Raw genomic sequence first — 22,227 nt, forward strand, 5'->3', positions numbered from 1 at the left:
ACTATCTGGAAATGAGAAATCTTGATACAAAAGTCAGGAAAACTAAGAAAATTAGAGAAGATATCATCATGTAATTAATATTATTTAGTGTTTTTTCCAAAAATTTCTAAAAATTTTTAATTAGCAAATATTAATTGTATGTATTAATGGGGTTCAGTGTGGTATTTTAATACACATTTCAGTGTGCACATATAAAATTCAATATCACATGTGTTTGCCATGCCTATTCAGCTTGAAAATTCTTCAAATCTTTTCATATACCACAAGTGGTACTTGTCTCACTCTTAGGAAATACTGTTCTAATACATTATCTTATATATACAACCTCAAAAGTTATGCTTGGCCCCTTTCATTCCTTAAATCTACGTGCAATCTTGGTTTTTAGATTGCCCTATTCTCTCTGCCTCACATTCCATATATTTCTTTATTTGGTGGTTCTCTGAGATCTATCAGGAACATTTTTCTTTGTTTATGGTTTTTTCCCCAGTTTCTCCTTGGGCCAGAGATTCATTGTTTAGATTGAGCTGAATATATAGATTAATTTGGAGAGGATACTCATATTAACAATATTGAATTTTTTAATCCATGAATGTGGAATGGGTTTTTTTTCTATTTTTTTTTTTTTTAGTTCTACTGTGCTGATCTTATCCATAACTAAGTACAAAAGATAAGGAAATATGGAGGGAAGTCCTTTCATCAGCTGTGTCAAGAGTCTCTTTAATGTGTCATCTCAATAACAAATTATCCACAAGACCATGTGCTGCCAGTCAGTATGGGTACAAGACAGTACTTTGTAACAAACGAACAAAATACTACCTATGTGACTGTGAAAATTAAAGGTACTTAGAGCATCTAAAATGCAAGTCCTTCCCAGTCTAACTATGAACTCTGATTAAGTATTTACAATGAATTCTATCTGAGTCCATGTTCTACCCTTAAATTTAGTCAAAAATCAGTCTTTCTTCTTTGAAAATCCACTCAATTGAGGCATAATCTCCATATAATAAAGTGCATACATATTATATTTTTCAATTTGGTGAGTTTTTACACATACATATGACCATATAACCACCACTGCATCTCGACTATCCCAAAATGTTCTCTGTCCATCCTCACTTCCACTAGGGCGAAAATAGTTATCTATTTTCTGTCAGAGATTAGATTTGTGCTCATTGTTTCTTTCCTTTGTCTTTCTTTATTTGTATACATATCAATGTTCCTCAATTCTTTTCCTTTAGAAAAATTCATAAAAACTTATATTTCATTTTAGGTCCATTACTCACTTCAAAAAAGACAATTTATGTGAACAAATCTTTTCAAAATGGTTATGCCAGTGTCAATGTTTTGACAGTGATGTGCAATATTTTTTAAAAAAATCAATGTCAACTGGACTCTAGAGAATTTTATGAGTCAAGAACAAAAAGAGAATAGTGAAGCATATTTTCTTATTTAAAAAAAATAAGACTGTTTGATTTCCACTATTTATAATTTCCCAAGATTAAAAGGAAATTTGAAATGAATTTTAAAAATAAGACCTCTTACCTGTTGGAAGGTGTAGTGTTATATTGTTGCAAAAATCTGTGAAGCAACATTCAGTTTTGGTAACATTGTTGGAACTATGGCAGAAGACTTGAGCATTTAACTCTGGGAGGGAGACACAGGATTTGATCACCTGTTCTTTTCCATTGGTTAGCATGACTGAGGCCCAACATGCTCCTTCTGTTTGGCAGGTAAAGTTTGAAGAGTCACACAAAAGACATACACACTTCAATCCTGCAAAGAGTAAGGAAAATAGCTTTAAAATGCAAAAGAGATTATGCAAGTTCTTTAGTTTTACTTGAGAATAGAAACTCAACCTTTATAAAAATTAAAGAAGGGTTTAAATAAGCAGAATACAACAGTCATTAATATGGTATTATGTAAAAATGAGGATGTGTAACCCATGTGATTCTGCAACTTGTATTTGGGGTAAAAAAGGGGAGTTCATAACCCACTTGAATCAAATGTATGGAAGATGATATGTCATGAGCTTTGTAATGTTTTGAACAACCAATAAAAAAAAGATTTAAAATATCAAGATTTAAAAAATAAATAAATAAATAAGCAATACTTGATAAATACATGCTCTACGTTTACAGTCTCTCAATATTGTATTTTGTTAAGTAGGCAACCCAATTATCATTTACTATTGCTAGTGTTTGTGAATTTATTCAGCTGCTACTATATTTTCATTATCTGTGCTCTGAATCTTTCTGAAGCTCCATCAGTTTGTTCCTAAATCAATAGCTCCTATGAAATGCTAGGAAACAGTATCACAGCAACAGGGGAGCTGTCCAGCATCACTCACAGAACATCAAAGTATGGTTGTGGCAGCTGTGTAGCCAAACAAACCAATGTTCTGTTCACTTACCTTTCCCCCTTTAACCATTTAAGTGCATTTGCTACACACTGAACTAACAATAGAAATTTATATCTCAAAAAATTGGTTGTGATTCTCTGTATTCTATGACATTTTAACCTTATTGATGTTGTCAAAGTAGCTTTAAGGCATTGATAAGCCATTATACTTCTCCCTCTTCACTAAGAAATATATACATCTTAGAATGTGAGTCATTTGAACATAGACCATGACCTTCAGGCAATTCTTTCTAAGGCAAACCTCTCCTCCATAAAGAAAAAAACATCAACAGTAGAATTTAATATATCTGTAACAATAAAACTTTCAAAAATTAGATTTTTAAAAAAATTAATCTGTTCATGTCCACATATACCTCAATATTCCCTTTACACCTCTCTCTCTCTCTCTCTCTCTCTCTCTCTCTCTCTCTCTCTCTCTCTCTCATCAAGTGGTACACCATTTCTTTGTTTAGGTGTAAAATATTTGCCAATATGAAGTGTCTAGTGATTGTGGGGAATTTAGTCTAATTTTATCTAAGTAGATTATTCCTAAATACTGCAACACTAAATAAGCTTTCTGTATTACTTTGATGAACTTTTTGGTAAATCCTAACTGCCTCTTTACAATTATCTGAATGTCCAAAATTTTACCATGTAACCACTGTTAATGAAATTAAAGACTTTAAACTGATAATCAATCAACTTAGGGATGATTGCATATTCACAAAATATTTGGTATATAAATGATGACTTTCACTCAACTTCAAATATCAGTATGGGAGCAAAATGAGTAATATTCCCATATAACTGGGATGTAAGGTAAAACAATTTATAGATTAATCAGCTAAAAATTATTATTTTTCTTTTTTGGTAATTTTTCTTGACTTATAAAATACCATTTAGATCATATTTTAGCAAATATTTCTTAAGGGAAATATTATAAATATGTATATTTATTATATATATTTCCTAAGGGAAATGCAAATCCCCAAATAAAATATTTTGTTACCAACATTGGATCTAGCACAACAAGCTCACTACCTTATTAATTGCAGTATTGACCAATGTAAATAAACATGCTCTTTCTTCAATAGTTATATGCTACAGTAGAACTATATATTATATATTGATCTGGATCCCACAGAGCTAGATGTACAAAAGCTTGTGATTTAGAAAATGTGTTAAGGTAGTTTTTTTGCATAAATGAGAGTTCATATAGAGAGCATTCATTAACCCACTGTCTTTTGACAGTGGAATCTCTCCAGCATTTTCCAACTCCAACCTGAAAAAGGCCTTCAAATCCTGCTTATACTAGCTTTGTAATCATAGGCATTACTTGGTCCCTCTGTGCCTCCATTTCATTTTATGAAAGGTAATAATAAAAAGAAATATGCATCCTTATAGTGCTGCTATAAAGAATAAATCAGTTAATATATGTAATACTCTTAGCCCAATTTCTGGCCTACAGGAAAAACTATAGTGACCATCTCTCCTATGCCTGGAGAGGATAAAGCCAGTTGTCTTACACAAACAATCAAAACATATGTTTAGTCCATAAGGGAATGGCTGAATGATTTAGGATGTAGAGATTATTTTAAAAAGCATGATAAAGAAATGCATTTCTCTGCTCTGCTAAGTGTTAGTTGAGTGTTCTCATTCTGTTGATGATCCAGACTAGATTCTAGATGGCCACAGAGCAAGTGATGGTTGATCATAGTCCAGAGAAAAAATTCAGAGAAAGAGAAAGGTTCTAGCCCTTACCTTGTCACTCACTTGCTGATTGACTCTGGAGAAACTATTTGACTATACAGAGCCTTCGTGCCTTTCATTGGAAATGGGAAATAAACCAGAGTAGGGACAGTGCATCCAGAAATCTTAAAATCTCATATATTACCAATATTTTCTAACTCTATAATTTACATTTATGGAAATATAGAAAACATTCAACAATTAAGATACTTCCCCTCCTTCATTGTTCTTCACCCTTATAATTTAAGGTGCTAAAGATGGGAAGAAGAGTAACTCTTGTGATACAAATTCAAATCATCTGTAGCAAGATTCATTAGAGTCCTTGAATTTTCTCTAAGAGAAGCTGAGCCAGAAAATCAAGGCAAGTAACCAAGGAATATGGATCCACTCTCTAAAGACAACCCTGAAGTACTCAACAACTAATCATATGCTAGTTCATGTGCATTCAGCATGGCATATAATCCCAGTGAAGCTATAGGAGTTGTCACTATCACTATTTGATAGATAATGAATGAGACTCAAAAAGATCAAATGATCATCTTAATCGAACAGTCTCTAGACTACACAAGAAACACTATTTCTATCCCATCAAAGCTGCCATTTTCTTAAAAAAAAAAAATTCTCCCAGCCCAGGAGTTTCAAGCAACTATGAATAAAATATAATTGTTATACAACAGAAAGAAATTAATATTTAATTAATAATTGATAACTGACTTTTTATCTATATTGTTTCAATAAACTTTTAAAAAACTGTTCCTATTTTTAAACAAATTCAACCTGTCCACTTTGTGGTGAGACATATGGTCAAATAAAAGTCAGTAGCATGTGCCTTGCATCTAGAATAAGTAATCTTAACTTTCAGCTTATCTAAATTTTGTATTAAGTAAATATCTAAATACCTGTCCTGATACTTTCTCTTCCAAGCACTAACTGGTTCTTATAAAAATATTACATAACAGTTCTTATCAAGGAGTAATGTGGATACTCACTGAATGTTTAATAGGTGATAAAAATTTCCTTCAGCTTAAAGTAAAAGTTACCATCCAGAAAAATATAGACCTAGGTAATAGAGTTAAGACAGAATGACAGCTTACTTTAAATCTTGCACAATGGAAAACACTGACAAAATTGAGGATTTGTTAATGATAATGGCTTTCAACATCTGCTAAATGTTCCTATTCATTCCAGGTCAATTAGCAGTACTATTGCACGGACAGAGAACAAACAGAAAACCAAACGGAGCCTATGATCTATAAGTAACATATGACATATTTAGGCTCTCATTTTTCATTTTCCACTAGTCCACTATGTAGTCACATTTGACACATAACTACTTATACTAACTATCCTCAAAAATTCTATCTTGTATTAAAATTTAAGTGGCCTTGATGATGAGACTTTTGCTTTCATATTGTTTTTTAGAAATCTGATGATAATTGAGTCAATTATATTAGAATATTCCATGACAGGATAAATCTGGTTGTTAGCAGACAGTTGTCCTGCCTTATTATTCTTTATTTTATACTTTCTCATTACAATGTACTTGAGTCATATGGAAAGGGATAGCAAATGAGGTTGAAGAAGAGGCAATTACCCATAATAAAGAGGTCTATTAGATTTTTCCCCACAAGGAAGATTGCACTTTTCTTGTGTCTACTCCCACCCCTTTAATTATCTCCCTTTTACTCCCTCTTTGCCAATTAGTCTGTAAAAGCCAAGACATCTGTTACCCACAAGACATCTGTTACCCACATCCACCAAAAGATGTACACATTCCCAATCAACCAGAAAATAAATTTTCATCCACATTTACATCGGATGGCTAGCACACCCTGGTGTACAGAGTAATATCCATCAAACAACAATAAAGAACCAAATTTATCAATTTGCACTTATGCCCTATTCTTCTTTAAAAGCCAAATATTTCTTTGACAAATAGTTGTTGTTTTGAATTAGATATTATTTTTAATAAGTTGGCTTTATATTACTTGTTTCCCATATTTTGAGGCTATGTGCTAAAATATCTATTGGACAAGGCTTAATGTCAGCCTCTGATATATACCCTTTCCTCTTTTTCAGACATTATTCTATTCAGTTTTTCTAATTTGTGACGAGTATCAAACACAATATAGAGTTGTTGTTGTTGTTTTGACTGAAAAAGTGTCTCAGATCCTTCTGAATATGTGATCGTTCCATCATTTGCAGGCTTCTGAGCTTGCAAAGGGAACAATTCAAGTTCATCCATGTTCTAAATCTGAAAAGTATGACCATAGCAAAGAAGCCAGGGCAACTAGTACAGTGCACCTAAAGGAAACCAGACAGTCTGTCTTCCCTTTCTAATCCTTGCTAAAATTTTTAATTTCATGCCATGTGGCCATTTCAAAGCACATGCCTTTCTTAATTGTAAGGAAAAATAGAAGAGGGGAAGAAAAAAATTATTATTAAATATGGGCAATACAAACATAAAATTTTTTGCCAAATAGACTTTGAATAAAGTTTCAGATTATAGAAATTCTATTTGCCAGACTGTATCCAAGAAATTTTAGAACTTCCAAAATACGGCAAAGGAAATTTTTCCTTTGTGCAAAGTGAAACTTTGTTCAAGAAGGGCTCATTCTCATAGCTAAGAGTGCCTGGAACCACCATACCAGAAGGTATTCTGCCCAGGGGAAGTGCTTCAACTTGCAGCTTTGGGGCTCAACACTTTGTGAGTTATAATATTAACCACGTGGAACTTCCTCAGTCTAAAGGCAGCACTGAACAAACCAGAGCATTCAGCTCATCTCTGCCACAGCTACCTAAGAAGACAAATTTCTCAGTATCTCCAGACCTTGAGATTTCTAAAGACCCCTCCAGTTTTGTTGTCCTTGGTTGCTCTGAACTTGTGACATCCTTCTCAATATAAGCAACTTAAGGACAGAGTTAAAATTAGCTATAATGATGGTTTTTTGTTTATTTATGAACTCAGAATTGTAACTAAATACAGACATTATGGCATAATGTCATAAAGCTTTTACTCCAATTTTAAAAATTTTTAACGGAGAAAAATAATTAAAAAGTTGAATACTTTTTAATATCAGCCTGGCTATGATCTGAAAGATTCACTTTTTAAAGGCCTTTTTCAAAATTACTATAATAACATTATTCCCTTGGCTCCTACAGCCTGGTAGGATTCCATGTAGAGATATAACCTAATTTAAAATAGGTGGTGGCAAAATTATTTGCCTATGTTCCATTAAAATATCCCTTTCAGAGGATGAAAATGTGTCCGAACCATGAGACAGGGAGATGACAGTCTTCTCCTTCCTACCTGTGGAATTTGAAGCTCAGTGGGCTGGGAGTGTGGCAGTTGGATAGTACTGCCTTGGGGCACAATGCAGAGGAATCTAAATCTATTTTTGCCTAGAAAGGACACATACTTCCTGGAGTCCCTTGTCCAAATATAGTCCTTGTGGTCACATAATGGAGAAAAGAACCCTATTTGGAATCTCCTGCTGAAAGCAGCACGGAAAGAGTGTTCCTATTCAGAGGACACATTTCCTTGGCCACCATGTGATTCTTAGTTTATTTGAGAGTTTATTTTCTTACACTGACAGCCTAAATGTTCCCTCAGTCTTGGGCGTTGAAATTTATTGTCTTCTACTTAGGAGAATAGCAATGCTCAATGGATTCCAATGGCATTTAGAATAAAGCAAAAATCCATCATTGTTAATATGACTGAACAGGCCAACAGTTGGAGTTCTTCCCATCCTTGAACATCATCTCTTAAGACTCAGTCTTCCAGACCACCTATCTTCTTTCCACAGCTCTAATAGAACAACTTTCTACCTCTGCCTTTCCTGTAGTGCCCTTTACCTGTAACATTTGTTCCTTCTAATTCTCAGTTCAAATGTCTTCACTTCAGAGAAACTTTCCCTGATTCAGGTATCTTGATCAAATATCTTCATTTTTCTGGTATTATCATAATCTATAATTAGTCTACTTGTTGCATGAGCCCCACTAAAATGAAAACTTCATGAAGGCAGGGACCTTCTCAGGTTTTATCTACCATCATATCCCCAACACCTAGAAGGTCTAGTTCCATAACTAGATGTTTTTGTTTTATTTTGTTTATATTTTATGATGCATATAGTTATGCATAATAATGGGATTCATTGTGAGAAATTCACATATGCACATAACATCCTTTGGTTGACTTCATTCTCTTGTACCTCCCCTTTTCCTCTTCTCCTCCTTCCCCTTTCAATCCCCTTTCTCTACTGGACTCCTATTTTTGTGAGATCTCTTTTATTACTTTTTTATCTCTACTTCTGAATATGAAAAAAAATGATCCTTGACTTTCTGAGTCTGGCTGATTCACTTAGCATAATATTCTTTAGATCTATCCATTTACCAGAAAATGCCATAATTTCATTCTTCTTTATGTCCCAGTAGAACTACATGGTGAATATATTCCACATTGTCTTTGTCCATTCATCTGTTGACAAACACTTAGTCTGGTTCCATAACTTGACTATTGTGAACTGTGCTACTATTACATTGACATTCAATGTAATATGCTGATTTTTATTCTCTTGGATAAATACCAAGGAGAGAAATATCAGGGTCATATGGTGGTTTCACTCCTAGTCTTACAAATCATCTCCATACTAATTTCCATAGTGGTTGTACCAAATTGCAATCCTACATACAATGTGAAAGTGTACCTTTTCTGGGTATCCTCACCAGTATTTTTTGTTATTTGTATTCTTGATGATTACCATTCTAACTGGAGCAAAATAAAATCTCAGTGTATTTTTTATTTGCATTTCCCTGATTGCTAAAGATGTTGAACATTTTTTCATATATTTGTTGGTCTTTTGTATTTCTTCTTTTGAGAAGTGTCTGCCTTAATTCATTTGTCCATAAATCAATTGGGTTATTTGTTTTTGAATTCTTGATATATACTCTGGATATTAATGCTCTGTTAGAACAGTAGCTGACAAAGATTTTCTCCCATTCTCTATGCTCTCTCTTCACACTCTTGTTTCCTTTATTGTGCGGAGCTTTTAATTTGATGCCATCTCATTTATTGATTCTTGGTTTTATTTCTTGAGCTTCAATAATCTTTGTAAGGAAGTCAGTATCTGAGCCTATATGTTGGAGGGTTGACCTATATTTTCTTACAGCAGATATTCTTAATAGATATTGTCAAATAACTTTCCAAAGAAGTTGGAATGTACCAATGAGATTTCCATTGACTGTACGAAGTACCCATTTCTCAATACATTTGTCAGCATTTGCAGTTTTCACTAAAATCTAGGGGCTAGCAATGTAGCTGAGTTGGTAGAATACTTGCCTCGCATATGCAAAGCCCTGGGGTTACACAGACACATGTACACATTCTCACTAAAATCTTAATTATAAAAATAGATAAAAGTTGTATGTGAAGTTATTTTGCATTTCTTTAATAATAGGGTTGAACTTGAAAAATAATTCATCTGGCTTTCCTCTTTGGTGACCTTTTTATACATGATATTATCTCTTGGATAAATCTTAAAGTCTCTTCTCAATCTGAAAGAGCCTTTTATAAAGTAAAGATGGAAATCCTTGGTCATTTTCATATTTATTTTCTTTCTCTTAAACATTATCCCCATTGGTTTTGGAAAAAGAAATTCTTTGTCAGGAAAAAAAGTCAGATAACACACATAATATGAAGAAGGAAGTAAAATAGAATAAATAGCGCTTTATCTGCTCTCTCAAAACTGACCATGGCTAATGGCCTCTCCAAATAGTTTTCTATGGTGTTATCATACAGATATGCTTAGTGATGTTCTCATTAAACTCCTAATAGTATTATAAATATAAACTGTATCTATCAATCTACCAATTTGTACTTTCTTCCTTTGCCTTAAAATTTAGTAAATCCCACATCCAGATGTTTTCTAAATATCCCATATTTTCTTCCACTTTATGCTTCGATTGTCTTTAAACAGTTTTCTTTTTTCTTTCCTTCCTTCTTTATTATTATTATTATTATTATTATTATTATTATTATTATTATTATTTTGTCAGTACTGGGGATTGAACCCAGGATCTCATGCTATTTTTAGACACTTCAATCTCAAATTCTTTGGAATTTTTATGGATTATCTGGATTATGTATAATGCACAAATCTTTTTAACAGGTGATAAGTGAATCACTGTAAATTTTTAGATGTTAAAGAAGTTTTTAAGATCATTATTTAAAGAATATTCCACTATATGCCAAACACTGTGTTAAGGAAGGGAGGTAGGGAGTACAGAGAAAAGTCGTGCCCTAAAGGTCCTCTGTCCAGTAGGTTAAAGGACGTTCAGAAAGTGTGGTAAAGCCAGGCATGAGTGCAGGGCACCTGGGGACACAGAGGTAGGGCACACTTAATCCAGCTGTGGCAGGGGCAGGGGTGGGGATGGGGGCGGCAAGTTTCTTTGAGGTGAGCCTTGGGGAACACACCTGCTCCTCACCATCCCAGCATGTTCGTAGTACCAATTCCACCGCACCCTCTCGGCAGTGCTGAAAGACCGTCCAACTCGCACCCACCCGCCTGGGGAAACCTCGCAGTCCTCACCCACTAAGCAGTGTGGAAACATCTCCTGCGATGAGGCTGAAACGTATGGGCACTAACCTGCCCCCACTTTGTCAACGGCTTCTGTCACACCCACTCTCCAGCTGGAACTTGGTTTCTATCCACAGCCCGCTCCCCACCCCCACAAGCACATGGGCACCGCGCCACCTCTAAGGGGAGGGAAGCTGGGCGGGAGGGGAAGTTGCACTCGCTTTCCCTGGACTTGCAAGTTGGTGCTAGCATCCTTTCCCTTCTGCCAAGCCATGGCCAGGGCTGACTTCTCCTATCTGCCCGACAGGCCTGGGGTCACCGGCACGCCCAGGCTTTCCAAGACTGAATTCTGCTCCCAGAAAGCAAAGACAACCCAGAGGGGGATGGATGTTCTCCTGGAATGGTTTCCCGCACACCTGGGTACCATCCAGTGGCACAGAGGCAGGATGCAGGCTCCTTTTGACAGAACGACCTCCACTCCAGTTAGCATTTCTCAAGCTTTTTTAAAACCCATGTTTTCCTTAAAATAAACGTTAAAATCTCACAAGCTCATTTTCTGTTATTTGAAATATCAAATTAAAAATCCTTTGTCTAGAAACTTAGGGATACAATGATGACTTAAATGCGCCTTTTTCATTTTTCATTAGGAAAAGTGCCCCCCCCCCCAGTCCAACACACACACGCACACAATAACAACCTTGAAGATCACCTCTTCTAGATGGATGGTTTTGAAAATGCTCCTTCCTGGATGGCTATTTAAAAGATATCTTGTTTGCAGCCAAAGATCCCAGCTACCCAAGTATTGCTAATGAAGTCTTTTCAAAGGCTATGAAGAAAAGAAAAGGCTGATAATAATACTTTCATTTAGGTCCTATGGGTCACATACTGTGTGACCCATAATGTGTTTATGTTTCCATAAAGTCATACCTGATAGCAGTGGTTATCATCACTGGGGGAAGGGGGAGTAATTAACTTGATTTAATCATCCCATATTATACACATACTGAAACATGACATTGTATCCCACAAATGTATACCATTATGATTTGCCAGTTTAAAATAATGATAATCTTAAAAATCAAAATTAAAGAGCTCTAAAGAAACAGAGGACAGGGAGACAACAAGGAAGGAAAAAGAGGCATTTTAATACCAACCAGGTAAGACAAGTCATATGTCTCAGAATTAAAGTCTTTACCAAAATCAAGGATATCTGTTTAAAATTTCAAATGTAGAAAAACATAATTATGTTTTAGGATGTTACATTTGTTTTAATTGTCTTTTTCTAGTATGAATTGTTCATCTGGAAGTTGACTGTATATCAGAAAATAGAGATTGAGTGTCCAGCCTTTTCTTATCCCAAGCTGTGTTTTGTTCACAAGCAATAGCCACACTCCACATAAGAATGTTGTCTCAAATGGAAGTGGCAATTTCTAAAGTGCAGTTTTTACTCAATATGGAACATTCTGGAAAATGAGGTGGGGGGCTGAATAATAAAATAAGTCACCTACTCCAAGCTATGAAGAAAGCTAACAATAACAGACGAGGTGTCTTGACTAAAAATGGACGTTTTTGCTCAGAGGGCAAGGCTGCTTGGCCTTCCTGGCTCAACATCACTCTATGCAAATGTTTACCAGCTAGAAATTTATCTGTAAAAACCTCCATCAGAACTGGTGGGCAGATCTTAATACTGTGTTTGATTGGTCTGCACATTTAGATCTATTTTACAGGTCTTAGAGGGTAATACACATTTTTAAAAGTTATTACAGCCTTGTGTTCAATATATTGCTCATCAAATCTGATTTAATTGATGATAAACACTTGGTAAGGAACAAAGCATACAATTTTAACTTTGTTTCCATGGAAAATTGCTAAGAGCCACAGCCAAGTAATATGATGCATGGCACTTTTGGTTGTAAGGTGACGCCAGCTAGCCATTGAGATGATATGATTATGTTAAGATTTGCATTCATATGGATATTGGACTCCTGCTGTTCACCTCAGCCTGCTATGGGACTCCTGAAGAGTTCCCATTGGTTGGGGAATCACAGTAGGAGGGAATTCCGGGGCAGGAAGTTGTTCTGGGGTTCCGGTAGAAGAACCACCGCGTGGGTGGACCGGCTTCTTCCCGGACGTGTACGGGGTATTGGCTGCATTTTCAAAAATAAAGTTTTGTTCCTGCTTGAGTGGCTCCTGATTCTATGCCCAGCCAGACTGCGGCAATTGGTGGCCCGTGCGGGGGACGCCTGAAGCTTGGAGGTGAGTAAAATTGCTCGCCCCTGAGGGAAGGCGACAGAATGGGTGACCATTTCAAAAAACAATGTGTTCTTGTTTTGATTTATTTTGTTTTTGTTTCAAGCTCCCTAGCCCTAGAATTTTCTCAGGCAAACTGGGAAAAATGGTTGGCTCAAGGTTTGAAGTTATTCGGCCCTGAGAAAGAGAAAATTGATACAACCATTCTCTGTTCCGTTTTTGTTTCGTTCTGTTTTGGCTTTGTTTTATGCTATCTTATTGGGTTGCGTTACCTTTATAGTAGATTAGAATCTAGTAAAAAACAAACCGAAAGACTGTTAAGTAAATTGTTAGAGGTCCAGACTATGGTAGAAAACATGTTAGGTCAAGCAAAAGAGAAAGTCTCTCGAGCTAGTCAGACAGAGGAAAATTTGAAGAAAGAAAGCTTAGAGGAAAAACAGCCATCAGGTGGAGAATTACAACAGGAGGCTGCTACTAACTCCGTTCTATCACCAGAGGGCGTAATTCAACCAACAGCTCCAATTACAGCTGAGCGGCCCTCAACTCCCATAGTTGATGGACGGAATCCTGAGGCAGGATCCCAAAGGTTAGCATGCCCTGTACTTGAGCAGGCAGGAGGGCAACAAATTCACCGTGCTTTAGATTTCAAAACAGTAAAGCAATTAAAGGAGGCTGTAACAACCTATGGTCTGCAAGCACCCTTTACCATAAGTATGGTCGAATCTATTACCAACTTGGACATGACACCAGCAGATTGGGCTAACGTGTCGATCTGTGCTAAATGGAGGACAATATTTGTTATGGAAGGTTGCCAAAGAGGAATTTTGCATGGAGACAGCTAGGCGAAATGCAGAAGCCAGTTACCCTCAAAGAAATCTAGATATGTTATTAGGAAAGGGACCTTATGAGGGTCAAAGACAACAAATTGAATATGATCCTGGTGTATACGCACAAATTGCTGTAGATGCAGTTAGGGCATGGAAAACTTTACAGGGGCATGGAGATTTACAAGGTCAATTATCTAAGGTAATACAAGGAACTAATGAACCTTACGCTGAATTTGTAGATAGGCTTATTCAGACAGCTTCTAGAATATTTGGGGATACAGAACAGGCAATGCCATTTATAAAACAACTGGCTTATGACCAAGCAAATCATTGCTGCAGAGAGGTCATTAGACCATGGAGACATGAAGATTTAAACACATATATTAAATTATGTAGCGACATTAATGAACAAGGGCAAGTCTTAGCAGCAGTACAACAGCTTTAGATGCCAGGCCAAAAACATGCTATAATTGTAATCAAACAAGACATTTTAAAAGGAGTTGCCCCATAGGATGAGGGTTTAACAAAGCTAGGTATCAAAGGAATAGAATACCGGGTATTTGCCCACGATGCCATAGAGGGAGACATTGGGCTAATGAATGCCATTCTCAAACCACCATAGAGGGTATTCCGTTATCAAAAAATGGACAAGGACCAAGTGTTTACCCACGATATCGTGGAGAAAGGCAACAGGCTCCATTTCCAAAAAAACGGACTGGAGGGCCCAATGCCCCGGGGCCCAAAACCACAAATATACGGGGCAATGGAAGAACCCAGCAGCACCATCAAGGTAGTGCCCAGGACGCATTATCCATTAAATCCTTCATCAGACAAACTAGAGGGAGCGCAGGGTTGGACATGTGCGCCTCTGCCAGAGCAGTATTAACTCCAGAGATGGGAGTTCAAATCATTCCCACAGGAGTAAAAGGACCTCTTCCCCAGGGAACAGTAGGCTTATTATTGGGACGCAGTTCTTCTACACTAAAAGGACTTATGATAAGTCCTGGGGTAATTGACCCCGATTATGAAGGTGAAATAAAAATTATAGCTAGTTCTCCAAGAGATATATTAGTAATTTCACCAGGAGATAGAATAGCACAGTTATTAATAATACCCAGCCTGCATGATAAATTTTCCAGTTGTAATGTAGAAAGAGGTTCCAAGGGATTAGGCTCCACAGGCGTAGATTGGGCTATGCTGTCTTTAAATTTAGATTCTTGCCCCATGCTAAAATTAAATATTCAAGGACATGACTTTAATGGGCTACTGGACACAGGTGCTGACCTTAGCATCATATCTCGTCATGAATGGCCAAGACATTGGCCATTACAACAAGCCACTCAAACATTTCGAGGCCTAGGAGTGGCAACTAATCCCAATAGAAGTGCAATGGTATTAGATTGGAAGGATCCTGAAGGATGTGAAGGAACTATACAGCCCTATGTATTGGACCATCTTCCTATAAATTTATGGGGACGAGATGTCCTAGATCAATTAGGATTGACATTAACAAATAACATCAATCCTAACACGCCCACTACTAGGGCTAGACAAGGCTTTAGGAAAGAAAAAAGATTAAGAGAACAAAAACAAGGTATGACAGCACCAATTCAAATAGATCAAGAAATAAATAGACATGGATTGGGTTTTCAGAAAGGGCCACTGAGACAATCAAAATTACTTGGAAATCAGAAAGACCAGTGTGGGTTCCTCAGTGGCCCCTGACTAAAGAAAAGATACAAGTAACCCATGACCTGGTCAAACAACAATTAGCGGAGGGACATATACAACCTTCCATATCTCCCCATAATACTCCCATTTTTGTCATTAAAAAGAAAACTGGTAAATGTAGATTATTGCAAGATTTAAGAGCCATTAATAATGAGATGGTTATTATGGGGCCTGCTCAATCAGGGATTCCCCAATTGTCTGCTTTACTAAAAACCTGGTAGGTTTTAGCTATAGATATTAAAGATTATTTTTTTTCAATTCCAATTCATCCCGAGGATAGTCCACATTTTGCATTTACTATCCCTGCACTAAATCATGAAGGTCCTGATCAGAGATATGAATGGAAAGTACTCCCTCAAGGGATGGCTAATAGTCCAACTATGTGTCAAATTTATGTTAACAAAGCAATACAGCCACTTAGAAATCAAAATCCTGAACTACAAATATTTCACTATATGGATGATGTGTTATTGGCACATAACGATAAAAACACATTGCTAGAATGTTATGCCACACTTACAAATTTATTAAAAAATTATAATCTAGAGATAGCAATAGATAAAGTACAATTAAATCTTCCAATTAATTATTTAGGAGTTCTATTATCCTCAACCATGGTCCGTCCACCAAAAATTAAATATGAGTAGATCAACTCAAATCACTTAACGACTTTCAAAAGTTATTGGGAGACATAAATTGGATAAGGCCTTATCTAGGCATACCAACAGGAGAGTTGGAACCTTTATTTGATATTCTAAAAGGTCCATCAGATCCAAATTCACCCCGCATGTTAACGCCTGAAGCAAGAAAAGCATTAAAAATCATTGAGACATATATGGAAAATATGCATTTGGATAGAATTGATATAAGTTTGCCTTTATTATTTATTGTACTACCAACAAAAAATATTCCTACAGGAGTATTTTGGCAAGAAGGTCCATTATTGTGGATACATTTATCTTATTCTCCTAACACTATTCTTACTAGATATTCTGAGGCTGTAGGACAATTAATACTCAAAGGAATAAAAGCAGCAAAGGGAGTGTTTGGGATTTCTCCCAATAAAATTATTACTCCATATACTATGGATCAAATTGATGAGTTAGCTAATGAGTTAAATACTTGGGCAATAATCATGTGTAAAACTAGTGTTTCATTTGATAATCACTTGCCATCTAATCCTTTGTTGTCTTTTTGGTCTAAGTATCCTGTAGTTTTTCCAAAAATGACAAGAAAAACCCCTATCATGAATGCTCCAAATATATTCACTGATGGGTCAAACAATGGTACAGCAGCAGTAGTTACTCCTGATCAAACTTTTACATTTTTAGTACCCAAACAATCAGCTCAAAAGGTAGAGCTTAATGCAGTATTACAAGCTTTTATGATGTTTAAAGATTCTGTATTTAATTTATTTTCTGATAGTCAGTATGTAGTTAATGCTATAGTATCCCTTGAAGATGCTGGTAGGATTTCACCTTCTTCTACAGTTTTCTCTTTGTTTTCCGCTATACAAAGTCTAATCTGGGACCGAAAAGATCCATTCTTTATAGGACATATCAGGGCACATACAGGATTGCCTGGAGCCCTTAGTATGGGCAATGAACTAGCAGATAAATCTACACATGACATACATATTTTCTCCACAATAGAAGAAGCTATGAATTTTCATAAAAGGTTCCATGTCAATGCTAATACTTTAAAAAGCGTTTTAAAATAACTAAAGAACAAGCCAGACATATAATAAAACAATGTCAAAATTGTGTGACATTTTTACCACAAGTTAATCTTGGAGTCAATCCTAGAGGACTGATACCTAAACCATATTTGGCAGATGGACGTCACACACTTGCCAGAATTTGGAAAATTAAAATAGTTGCATGTTACAGTTGATACTTCTTCCGGATTTTTGATGGGCTCCCTTCATGCCGGAGAAAAAGCTAAAGATGTTATAGCTCATTGCTTACAAAATTTTGCCACTGTGGGCGTTCCAAAACAGTTAAAAACGGATAATGGTCCTGGTTATACTTCTACCTCTTTTAAACAATTTTGCTTATCATTTGGTATTACTCATATAACAGGAATCCCATACAATCCACAGGGACAAGGCATAGTTGAAAGAGCTCATCAAACTATTAAAATGTACTTATTAAAACAAAAGGAGGGAATTGGAAAGGGGTATATATCCCCCAAAGATAAACTTAAAATAACCCTTTTTACTCTAAACTTTTTAAATTTGGATTCATCAGGGCTTAGTGCTGCGGAAAGACATTTGTATCCAAAAAATGTACATAAGCCTAAGGTACTTTGGAAGGATATTCTAACAGGACAATGGAAAGGTCCTGACCCAGTGATTGTCTGGAGTCGGGGCTCTGTCTGTGTTTTTCCACAGGAAGAACAGCAGCCGATTTGGATTCCAGAGAGGTTAACCAAAACAATTTCTACAGACCAAAAGAAGATGATTTGACTCAAATCCATAACAGCTGATATCCAGAGCTCCAGCTTGGCTATTCTTACATCTGCGACAGTGATTAACCAGGATGCTTTTTTCAATATCTATTTCATTATTGCTTTTTCCCACATCATAAAGTTCTATTTTATTTTTGTGCTCATACAGACCTAGATTAATGTTTTTCTGATCAGTTTTATTTTTTGACTATGAAGTTTTTAAACATTGCAATGGAGATTTCACCTAGGTAAATATACAAGGCCTTTATTATTGTCTTATGTGTTGTATGTTACGTGTGCACATTTCTGTTTTGTGTTGTATGTCTGTATGTGCGTATGTCCATATATCATATATGAGGAGCGCTCATAAATATATGGATCCAAAAATTTTTTTTTTATTATTCACGTGATTTTAATGGTTTAATTTAATTTGGGTAAACAGCTGTTGAAGATTGTTTTAATATGTGTACAAATAAGCAGGTTAACAGATCTGTTTGTTTACTTTCACCTTTCCTTTTCATTATATTTAATAATTCTGTTCAAGATAATGTAAATTGTTATAAAAATTGTTTTCTTAATACCTGTTGAAATGTTGCATTTTTTTTTAACATCATTGTCAAAATCCCTATTTTCAGCCCAGTGCCGGTGAAGACAAAGATGAAACCAAACTACAACTTCTTCAATTTATCACAACAAACTGTATAAACTGATGCATCAATGAATAATAACTCAACAAGTAATGCTCAATCACTGAGTCGATTTATTTTGGGAGGAAATGGACATATTGATAGATTCCTCTGCTTTGAACTGCTTACAAAACTTGCCTGGACTATGTATCACTTGTATGCATTGTGCTCTATTTGTTGATACAGCGAACTATGGTAGTGCTGGCGTATCTTTGCTGATGTGTCACTAGTGATGCAATTTTTCCTAAAGAGCCGTCTATTGACTTGATGTCGTGGCATTTCTGTATCCTCCTCCCTTCTACTAGTGATGGTCTAATTTTGGGGGCCAAGTGAGGTGAGGCAAAGAACCTCACCCCCCCACCAGCACCAAGGCCAAATTTGGGGGCCAACAGAGGTGAGGCAAAGAACCTCACCCCCCCACTGGTGCATAGGCCTATCCACAGGTATGGCTATATACTGGACCGGTAGTCAGTGACGGGTATGATTCAATTGCAGTGGTATCAACCTAAGACAGGAGGCTGACGCCTAGAGGTCAGTTTTCTGATGACGGGTAAGAACCATATGTTGAATTGGACATACCTAACAGGCACGGTCCCTAGCCACATTGCCTGTTGCTTAATTAAACAGAAGGGGGCAGATGCTAAGAGCCACAGCCAAGTAATATGATGCATGGCACTTTTGGTTGTAAGGTGACGCCAGCTAGCCATTGAGATGATATGATTATGTTAAGATTTGCATTCATATGGATATTGGACTCCTGCTGTTCACCTCAGCCTGCTACAGACTCCTGGAGAGTTCCCATTGGTTGGGGAAGTACAGTAGGAGGGAATTCCGGGGCAGGAAGTTGTTCTGGGGTTCCGGTAGAAGAACCACCGCGTGGGTGGACCAGCTTCTTCCCGGACGTGTACGGGGTATTGGCTGCATTTTCAAAAATAAAGTTTTGTTCCTGCTTGAGTGGCTCCTGATTCTGTGCCCAGCCAGACTGCGGCAGAAAATAATTAACAAATGGAAACAATACCTGAAGGATACAATTTCAAGCAATATCTTGAATAAGCAGGAGTTACTCTGTTGCATTGAGAAATGAACCTATGTTTAAAGAACAAATAAACAAACAAAAAAATACTGCATGAGCCCTGATTTATCTCAGGCATTCTGGAACCAAGTTAGGAAGTCTGGGGTTCTAATCCTAGTTCTAGCAACCATGGCTTTCAGGCTGGGTTCTCAACTGTTGTGTGTAAGAAAAAATTCATTTAGATGATCTCTGACATCACCCCCAGTCCTAAAGTTCTATGGCCCTAAGATACAAATCTATCAATGGCTATCTTGCAGTATGAGAAAGAACAGGATGAGTGACTGCATACCAGAAAATCATGAAGTTGTTGCCCCAGAATAACAGTTCAGATAGTGTTCCAGAGAAGAATTTACTGTGGTAAAGACTAAACTGAATAATTGGAGCTCATAATTTGGAGGTCTAGTAAGTCATAGAAGTCTAGTTTCAGGTTTTAAGTCTCCATTAAAGTAGAGAAGATAGAAATCAATGGGGGAAGACTATAGAGAGTTGGTGAAAATAGGAACTCGAAGTATGTGGCATACTTAATCTATGTGGGAAAGATGGTATAAAATATGAAAGGTTAATGATAAAAAAATTAAGGTTTCAAAGGCTAGAAAACTCTGACTTGTTTAAAGGAAGCAATTAAAAATAGTAAAGAAGAAAAATACATAACAAATAATACATAGTCAGAACACAGCTAAAAGAATACACAGAAAAAGACAAATTTAGAATAAAAGTAGCAAAGAAAATTCAAATGTTAAAGTTCTCAAGAGTTCTCAGGGGTTCACTTGTCAAAAATTTTTATCACAATCCATGGTTACACATTTATATGATCAGATATGTTAAAGAATAGATGATTCTCCAGAAATAAAAGGGAACTATCCAAAGTAAGAAGTTGATCTAGCTAAAAATAGTGTGGCAAGTGAGGAGTTGAAAGGGGAAAAAGAGGGCAAGAGGCCAAGTGGTTTGTTTTTAAGATTTATCTTAACTGTGCCTCTTTCCAGCACTGACCCCATGGCTCAAAGATTTAACCTGGATAATATTAAGAATTCATAATGTACAAGCGAAAAAGGGCAGCACCACCTGCCCCTTTCATCAAAGAAGATGCGTGGGAGTGGGAGCTAAAGAGAAGGAGATGAATTTTTTAAATATATAATTATAAAAAATACATTTTTGAAAAATGTAATTCTCAGACTTCTAGGGATTATCATAGCTGCTTTAGGAGATAGTCACATGGCTTCTCCTAGTTCCTTTGTCTATCAAAGAAATTTCAAACAGAATAACTGCCTTTTATTTGCAGCTACACAAATATATGTCAAGACATGCAAATGAATTAATATTAGAAAGAAATTAGAGAAGATCTGAGAAATCTCTTAGCCAGAACAAAAGGAAAGTAAAGGAGTTTGTCCTGAGTTCCATTGCTTCTCTGTGATAAGCGAGTATAAAACAAAACAAAACAAAAAAACTGGAATAAACAAACAAAACCCCTATCTTTGTAGCTCAGTTCATTTGAGTTTAACATTATAGAATTCAGCAAGGTACAGTGAAAAGATCCTGGACTTTAGAAGGTGCTTTATTCATACCTGAACTCCTGAGCCACACCTTGACCCGTCATGTGGCCTGGGAAGGTCTGACACTTCTGTAATCTGATTTTCCCATAATAAAGGGGGAATAATAACCGATATCTCACAGGGCTATTACGAAGTTTAAAAGAGATTTTAGATAGCACATTTGACATACCATAGATGTTTAAAAAAAAAAAACACTAAAAATTTAGTTCCCAGTATTGAAAGTTAGGAACTATCTACAGGGCTACATTTGAGACACAAACCACACTTAGGAGTGTGGTTTCGAACAACTGTTTCTGGTTTTGATTAACATTTGCTTGGTGGTTCCATACTGCCACACTAAGGTGATAAAATGAGCAGTTCAAGATAGATCTATTTTTTTAAATTGGTATTTGAGTACAATCAAAGTATTTAGAAGTCTCACATTGCTTACAATATTAATGTTTTTCCATTTTCACTTGGTCATTTTTGGGGTCTGACAAATATTTCAATTAAAATGAATGAAGTGGGTCAACAGAGGAAAAAATACCAATAAATATGAAAATGTTTAATTGCATTAATATTCAAAACAAAATAAATACAAAAACATAATTTTCATTTGCCAAACTGGCAACAATTTTATGAATTATAACACTCAGAAATGTGGAGGAAGAGGGGGAAGGACTCTGGAAAATTAAATGAAATTTCATTTTTATACACAGTTGAGTATCAACTGGTATCAAACTTTTAGAAACAATCTGAAATATTTGTCTCAAGAATCCTACAAATATTTATTATCTTTATGGTTGTATTTCCACTTCCTCTAGAAGAAATAATCACAAACGTTCATTCAAACTTCTGTTGCAGAGTTATTATTCACAAAAGTAAAAAATGGAAATATGCTAAATATTCCCAAATCAAAACATGTAAATAAATCTGACAATATGTATGATTGTATAACGTCCT

General features: G+C 36.0%; 1 protein-coding gene across 1 annotated transcript in view; it reads right to left on the bottom strand.

The window, feature by feature from the left end:
- ACVR1C (activin A receptor type 1C) overlaps positions 1-22,227 on the bottom strand; it is an 85,986-nt gene that overhangs the window by 48,436 nt on the left and 15,323 nt on the right. The window contains exon 2 of the mRNA XM_081260652.1: positions 1,543-1,773. Coding sequence (XP_081116778.1) covers positions 1,543-1,773 — 231 coding nt within the window. The remainder of the gene's footprint in view (positions 1-1,542; positions 1,774-22,227) is intronic.

Source organism: Spermophilus citellus, assembly GCF_964194105.1.
Source record: "Spermophilus citellus genome assembly, chromosome: 11".
NCBI classification, from domain to species: Eukaryota; Metazoa; Chordata; class Mammalia; order Rodentia; family Sciuridae; genus Spermophilus; species Spermophilus citellus.